This window comes from Merops nubicus, unplaced genomic scaffold (assembly GCF_000691845.1).
Source record: "Merops nubicus isolate BGI_N331 unplaced genomic scaffold, ASM69184v1 scaffold13347, whole genome shotgun sequence".
In the NCBI taxonomy this organism is placed as follows: domain Eukaryota; kingdom Metazoa; phylum Chordata; class Aves; order Coraciiformes; family Meropidae; genus Merops; species Merops nubicus.
In genome coordinates, this window is record NW_008622349.1 from 1 (window position 1) to 8591 (window position 8591).

The following is an 8591-nucleotide window of genomic DNA, read 5'->3' on the forward strand; positions in this document are numbered from 1 at the left end:
GAGTCACACATTCCCCCCAGTGGTACTCTGACAAGGAAGGGCTCCTAGGATGACAGGTCTTGATATATACACATCCACCAAATAGAGCCAAGTCACTGAACATGCAAAATTTCAACTACGCCATTCTGAGGAGGCTCAGAAAAACTTCTGGAGAAACAATGGTGGTCAAATGTCCCACGCAAACGCTGAGCACAGAGTTACTTGATTCTTTCAAGACAGCTATTTTAAGGAGATGTACCTGTACCTTCAACATACATTAGCCTGAGCTAAGGAGAAGCAGCTGGATTCTACTCAGGATGACCTTATTCCTTACTTGCCCTCTCTCCTCCAACAAAACATGAGAAAAGCTTAGGCTGCAAAAGAAATGGAGAAAGTCTGGACTCTCTGTTAAGTGGCACTGTACCCAGGTGCTGTGTCTAACCACAGTACTGCACTCTGAAGCTAGTGCTGAACCACTGCAGATTTATTTTTTTTTTTAACAGAGGAATCAATGCCTTAGATGTTAATCTGTCCATCATAAAATATGAATTCAGAGATGACAGTGAGTAACCAAACCCTCTCCCCCTCTTACTGACTAAATTCTGGTGAACAAAGAATAACACTGAGTAGTATGGAAGCAGCATTACCCCTGCATATGTCTCTTGGGAAACTAGCAGAATACTGCATCTACTTGCATTAAAGAAACAAAGGCACTGGGAAGGATTTAAGAATCATTAAAATAATACAGCACAGAAGGTTTTAAGATCTCTTGGCCTGAAAAGAAGTTCAAATTGCTGTCTGAAGAGCTTAAGAAGAGGATCAGAAAGAATCCTACATTCACACACATCAACACCAGCTCAGTTATAATGTAGCTTCTTACTCCAGCATAAAGAAGCCAACTACAGTCCAGTGAAAGAGAGCTAAGTCAGTGAAGACAAGCCTGAAAAGCAGACACAGATTTTTAAAAGAGACTGTTAAACTCACAAAGCTGTGAATCAGTGGAACAGACATTTAAAGACAACAAAAGCTTGGTTATACCATCACCAACACAGAGCATATGAATTTCAGAGTGGAAGTACATTCCTGCTCCATTACATTTAAGCAAAACACTAACTGAATTCACTGAATTGAACAGTTTCATGTATGCAAAGCCTCCAGTTTATCTGAATTACCTTATAAATCTGTAACAGTGCCAAAGTGAAAGACCAGCCACTTCTGAAGTGTCAGAAGCAGTATGGTCAGAGCCCAGATTCCTTCTTCCTGCTAAGCTTGAGCCCAAAGACTTTGCTGTACCTGCCTGTATTTCCCTGTAGGGATATGTCTACAGCCACCAGCTGTATATAGCTTTTATTAAAGCTTATTTAACACTGATTCAACTTTTCTACTCCATAGATCATAGGGCAAACCTGTGGCAAAAACCCTCTCCTCTGTTATGGCCTCTCAAGCTTTTACAGTAGCACCATCCAAATAAAACTTGTTTTAAAAATGGTTAATTCACCTCTGTATTCATTTCCTACCACGTGTCAACATGATGTTTACAGCTTTACTTTAGGGTAAAACAACGTAAGATTTGTAGAATTAAACCTTTTCACCAACTAAACAGAAAAAAAGGGTTAAAATAACATCTATGCACTTACAAGAAAAAAAATTGAGGGTTCACTTGGGGTTTTTTGACCTTTAGTCATGAAAGATAAAAAACATACCGAACTGTTGTAGGGAGTACACAGCATCCTGCATGTGGATCCAAAATCGGAGTTTTCCAAGAGATATTTTGTCATACGACACTGTAAGAGGTAGTGCTGTTGTCGAACGATTTATAACCTGTATTTCAAAAAGATTGTTTCATTTTTAATAGCAGAAAAATTGCAAAAATTATTCATTTTAAAAATATATAGGAAAGTGATTACATCACACTATGATTTAATAACAATTTTAAGAAGTCAGTCTGGTTTTTTTGAACAGGAATAAGATCTTAGACTTCTATACTACGCTTGAGGTCTTTGGGTTTTTTCCGAAGAAATGTTAAATTATCTATTTTACTCAAGTTCTTACAGCAACCTCCCTGTTACTGCATGCAAATGCCTCTGAGACATTTACATCAAGTTCCCTCTCTTGGTCTCAGCTCAAGTGGGAAAAGTGTGCTTAAGGTAATTCTCTCTACTGTTCTTCTCAGAATGTATGTGCTAAGATTACTTAAAATAGAAGATCAAAAAAAAGGAAAAACTTCTATCCCAAAGGCTGCAGTAAGAACTTTACTAAACTCATTCTGATTTTGAGAAGCTGCAATTCATACCAAAACAAAAGGTGGGGAAGCAAGATGATGCTACTGATGAAAACATAACAGCAATTGCTAAGCAAGCTACCCTGCCTGCAAACTTTGGGACATGGGGCATCACAGAAATCTTCCTGCTCTGAAAGAAATAAATTTCAGCTAATCCTCCTGTATCGTCTACTCTTTAGTTATGCGAAGTACCAGGGGCCTCTTTAACCTGGGGGGGGGGAGGGAGTCTTAAACCGCCTCCTCAACACCTTCTACATCATAGTTGACTGTCTCTCAAACAGGTTTAAAACAAAGAAAAAAAATAAAAAGATGCTGAATCCAGACATGCTCATTTAACAGTTTTGAGGCGTTCCCCAAGACTTTTGTTCTCGGTAACTCCGACTGCCAAATTCCAGTTGGTGCAACTGAAAAGACCTGCAGGGCTGAACTAAGAGCTGCCAAGACGGACACAGTTTAGGTGCAGGGGGCTACCACATACTGAACACTAGAACAGGTTGCCCAGAGATGCTATAGCAGCCTCATCCTTGGATATATCCAGAAGCCAACCAGAGAAGGTCCTGAGCAACCCACTCTAGGTGACCTTACTCTGAGCAGGGGCATTGGAATAGCAGCCTCCAGAAATCTCATCCAACCTCATCCATCCCATTATAGAAATTTCTAAAGTCATGTTTTGTTTGAGTGCCCAAAATCATGGTACATACTGCAACACCAAGTTTTCAGGTGCTCAAGTTACTCTGAAGTGACAGGAGAGCACTACCAGAAAATTTAATGACGAGTGAATTTTTTGGAGATAAGAGCTACTGACTTACCTCAGTGTAGGCCCAGTATCAGCTTGTTCAATATGCTCCTTTCCCTAGAAGGTACCAGAAGCCACTCTGGTATACTAACACAACTTCTTTAGCTTAGGGAGTCAAATTGCTCATGAGCTTGCTTCCACCACAGCTAGTGCTGCAGTGATCTCCTCCATACACTCTTGTATATCCACCCAAAAGGCAGAAACAATGGAATCCAAGTATCTTTTGGTGGAATAGAAGGGAGTGCTTGGTAGATCCTTCTGCCAGAGGGGAGCCTCAAAACCCAGACCTAGCCTCTGAGTAACCACAGTTGTCCCCATTAAGTTAAACAGTCACTGATAGAGCACTTCTGTGAATTTATACTTTTTCATGACAGCAAACAACCTGTGACAAAATCTTAATTACAACAACATTGAAGATTATCGTTAACACTGTTAAATGTAATTAAAGATATTCTATTACTCACCATCAAATCTTTCACTCTGTTGCTTAGCTGATCAATAAATAATATTGGAAGGTAATGCACTGTCTTCCCCAATTGAACCCTAGGATGTTTAAACATGGATTTTATGACTGTAGTGATCTAAAAAGAAAACTACTTTTATTCAAATTAATACTCGTTCATCACTTTCAGATCTACCCATGTAGATCATTCCCACCACCTTTTCAGGCACATTTTCTTTTAACACACAGCAAGAAAGAACCCAACAGCCTGGAGTCTTTCATTGAGAAATGTCTATAAAAAACTAAACATGTCATTTTTCCTTTTAGTTTGTTTTTACTTTTCTATGGAAAGACAGAATAAAAAAAAAAAAAAAAAAAAGACAAATGATATTGGTAGGTGATGATGCTGAAGCTGTTGCATGACCAAGGTAGAGGAAATTAAAAACTTTGTTGGAAAGAAATGTGTTTAAGATTACTACTGTATATTGGCATCCTCAGTCTCAAGTATCCCTCTCCTACTGCAACAATGACAACTCTCCACCATGTCCTCCACCCCTCTGTACCCACAATGACATCTCTCAGCTTGGAAACATCATTGTTCTAGCTAGCATGGGACTGATCAGGAAGGCTGGATACCACTGGAGAGAGCACACCAGGAGCAGAAATCTTCTCTGCCTTCTCCTCAACAGATGCTGTGTTTGGATTGCTCTACCACCTCAACAACCTGCATATCTACAGAATCTGCCCAGCCTTTGAGCCCTCTACAAAACTGATCACTGGAAAGTCATTTAGCAAATATGACCTATATGCAATTGCTTTGTCAGTGTGTTAGAAAAGTGTTTAGCCTAATACCCTGAGAGAGACAAATTCTTAAAGTTCTCCAGAGGAAATGCAGTTAACCACAGCGGTGTTCACAGCACAAGTCTATGGAATCAGCCTAACAGAGCTTTTTAAAGCCTGGAAGTTGAATTTTAGTTGTTGACAAAAGAAAGAAGTGTCTATGCATGCTAATACTAAATATACAACAGGCAACAGTAATATAGAGAAGTACTAAATTGAGGCTCAGAAATACAGCTCAGTTATATAAGTGAAGCAGTTTAGATTTTTATATAACTACTACAATTAAAGCTACTGCTAGTTGAATTACAGCAGGCTATTTCATATCCAAACTACTTCCTGTAAAATGCAGTGACAAACCAGCATTGGTCTGTATCTGAACATGAATAGAACAAATATCCTCACTCATCAGCCCCAGACCAACCCTTTCTTGTTATGGGCCTGTCTTCTGAGTTACTACCTCCATCAGTTCTGGCAAGGAAACAGTCCCAGAACTCCAGGATCTGCTGAATAAGCAACTATTGGATTTAACAGGATACTTGCAGAGAAAGGCATCAACATACAGCAGCACAAGCCAATGCAGCACTATTTATGGTGTTAACACTGGAAGTTATTTAAGCAAGCTGTGAACTGAAGCTACTTCCTGCATTCAGTGGCCTAAAAACTTATCCCTGTTTTTCAGTATCTTCTTGAGAAGATTACATAATATTGGAACACATATTGTCTAAGTAAAACAAAGCCAATCATAAAGAGAGAAAAAAGATGTCACAGGAGACCAGTCGTGCCTCTTCAGCACTTGCAGGCTGTACAGATACTTTCCAGATGAAAGATAAGTGGAAAAGTCAAGGGACAGTTATTGCTTTAAAGGCAAGAGGGAAGATCTGAGAACACAAAGCTATGAAGTCTGCAGTAGCATTTCACTTGCACCCTTGTGGTTCTGCTTTGTCTCATTATGGTAACTCCATACAGAAAAGAATCCTAAAGGCTGAGCTGCGCAGGAGCAAGATATCACCAGTAAGGTTTTCTAGTCCACAAGACCTCACTGATCATCACTATCGAGATGCAAGCATTAAGAGCATTTATTCTTGTCTCCCAACTGCCAATTTAAACAAAGTACTAAAGGAGGTCAGTGAGGATTTATGAAGAAATGTGCAGTCAATTTATAATAACAGGTCTACCAAAATGAAGTCATCGACTTACATCTTCATGTACCGGTGGACATCGGCAGGGAGGGATGACCCATCAAACACAAAGTCTTCCACCATCACGTTTAAGGTTAATCTGGACCTCCAGTGAGAGACAGGTTCATCTAGAGCATTGGTCTGCTTTTCTGCTTCAATTTGCTTTAAAAATACAATCAACACACATACTGCTAAACAACACAGAATTTTCAGCAGTATAATACTCTAACTCACAAAAAATATAGAGTCATTAACTATACCAAAAAACCAGAAGCCCACTAAGAAACACTTTACCTTAATTTTGCCCAGATCAAGTATTTTGTTCAAATACGACAGAACCAACTGTAAAGGCCCCCCCATAATCTGACAGGGAAAGACTTCAGTGCCCGTTCACAGCCTTGCTCATCAAGAATGAACATTCAGCTTATTAATCTTAATACCTTAGGAATGTCAACATTAGTCAGAAAATGTCACTTTGAAATAAGGACTGTAGGGTAATCAGCTGTTACTTCAAAACAGTCAAATGGATGTGGATGATCAACCCATTCATTTTTGGGAGTAAGAAAATCAGACCATTTGCTTTGAACTTCTGAGCTTCCAAATGCTGTGCAAAACAGTGCTGAAACTGAGTACAACCTTAGCTTTCAGCAGATGCTTATCTCCAGGACATTCTACTTGGTTTTCTTTGGATAAACACCACCTGTTCTGACTTTTGGTGTTGGACTCTAGCTTCAATTGATTTTCAACCTTATTCTGACAGGATTTAGAAACAGCACTGCAAGCTACAGGTGTATTTCAAATTCCAAAGAAAAGAGAGTGAAATGCTCAAGCTCCACTTAACAGGAGACATGGCAGCTGTTCACAAGTATTGTATTAAATAAGACTGCATTTTTCTCCTCCAGTGAGTAACCACAGCATTTGTCAAAGGATACTATCTTATTCTCTTGAACTGAAGTGGAAAGTAAGAATATCCTAAAGGAAAAGGAGCAACTGGACACTGGTCACTCAACAACATCAAAATCAGTTCTGATCTCCGTTTATAAAAGCAATGCATATTATTTCACATGAATTCTATTCACTGTAGAAAGCAGCATCAGGCTGTTAGGGAGCAACACAGTATTTCTAGCAAAAGCAATGGATCCTTAAAGAGCTAACTCATGTTACCCAGGGAAGTGTTTTACTAGTAGTCAGGGTTACAGAGAGCTCTGCCTCTGCTCTGCTGAGCACTCTTCTACTAAGGCACGTGCTGATAATCAAGAGGACAGGTTTTGGTTTATTTTTTTAATATCATCATTAGTGTAAAGATGCAAGCACAGGAGATGCTAATAATAGAAGCCTCTATACAAGAAATTACTTTTCTGCAGTTGTTAAAATATACAGAAATCCCACCTACCTGTGTGGCTGACTCCCCAGTGAGCAAATGAATCTCTTCTGGTTTGGGGATCATGTAGGTGGTCAGAGGGCTTACTATATGCACCTGCTTACCATCATGCCAGGGCAAAATGCCAGCATGATGAAGAAATATATATGCATATAATGTGCCATTATTTCGGGTTTTCTTTGGTACAGAGACATTCACTGTCCTAAAATAAAAAATAAATGATGAGGTGGCATAGCACATGTTGAAACATTTGGCTATTACATATAAGGATCACTGAAGGTGATCTGGAAGTGAGCAGGGAAAGGTTGGGGTCTGGCACAAAACAATTGGTTCTTGCTAGAATGTCCTAATAAGCCATGGCTAGACGGGACCAATTTATATACTTCAGTAGGTGTCATAATACTTTCATTTCTAAAGTTTTACCGTTATCTTAAGACACTTCAATCTTTGTCTAATTCATCCTTATAGATAACACAGGGCTGCATCATCAGTTCTTTTGTTGCATTCCCCTGCCAATAGGTCACAGGGCCAAAATTACTCCAGCACTGGGAGAAAACAGCCTTCCGTGTGCAGTATGTCAGATTGCATGCATGATAAAAAAATTAAGGTAATCACCAAGTTTTGCCAAGCATTGTGCATTAATAAAATATCTCTTCACCTGTGGCATGCCACACACAGAACCCCAGACTGGAGCCCCAAGCCATGAAGTCACTCCCCTTATGTTAGCCAAAAAAACCATCCTACTTGCATAATGCCTCCTTTATTCCTGTAAGTTTGCTCAGGTTATTTTTCTCTGAATACTCTGAGTGGCTGAGCAGACTGTGTCAGTAAAACAGCTCTCGTATTTTCAAGTCTGTCAGAGATGAAGTTTAATATGACCTGAACTGCAGAGCAACGTGTTCTTTAATTACAGAAACTGTGGAATGTGAAAGAAGAGACTTTGGAACGAGAGAGGTACGAATACGGTGACTACTTTAGACAACAACGAAAAAGCGAGGCAGGAAACATTAAGAATAGAACAAGCAGTTCTAATCATTTGAACTGTAGAGAAGCATACGTAGACTACAGCGTTATACTCAGAAATTTGTCTAAGGGCACAATCTTATTTCATAAAAAAGAGAACACAGCTTGACTTCCAAGTCCTATTGACTTCCAAGTCCAAACACCGAATTAACAATACAGTGTGTAAAAATAGGTTTAATCCTATAACAAAGAACGCAAAACCAACTCTACTCTTTCAACACAACTGTCATGTACAGTCTATCTCACTTCATACATGCTTCCATACATGTAACTATTAGTTAGTGTATGTACTTCAGAATGAAATCAGAAACTTGTAGTGTGGATACCTACCTTTCAAATTTGGACTCAATATCAAAATCCTCCACATTCAAGACCAGATCTATATTACTCTCAGCACCAATATTTGACCGTGTGGTAGTATACACACTTAACTGAAATCAAAACACAGCACAGAGAAATCAGAGCACAGAAATATTAAGTTCACGCATTAGGATGCTTAAAGCACAGGTCTGAGTTTCAGCTCCGCTCATTTCCCCAGCCATATGACAGCTATCGTAGAATCATTTGGGCTCGAAAAGACCTTTAAAACTGTGAAGTCAAACTGTCAATCCAACACTACTATGACCACTAAACCGTGTCCTGAAGTACTGCGCCCACATGCTTTTTGAACC

At 39.4% G+C, this 8591-nt stretch overlaps 1 protein-coding gene across 1 annotated transcript; it reads right to left on the reverse strand.

Annotated features, from left to right (window-relative positions):
- Window positions 1-1682: 1682 nt before the first annotated feature.
- LOC103777212 (cleft lip and palate transmembrane protein 1-like protein) lies at window positions 1683-8351 on the reverse strand (the record flags this gene model as incomplete). The annotated part of the gene is made up of 5 exons (XM_008944755.1): window positions 1683-1800; window positions 3521-3599; window positions 5536-5678; window positions 6910-7099; window positions 8251-8351. Coding segments are annotated over 5 exons (631 nt in total), but the record flags the coding sequence as incomplete, so codon positions are not given.
- Between the last annotated feature and the right edge of the window lie 240 nt (window positions 8352-8591).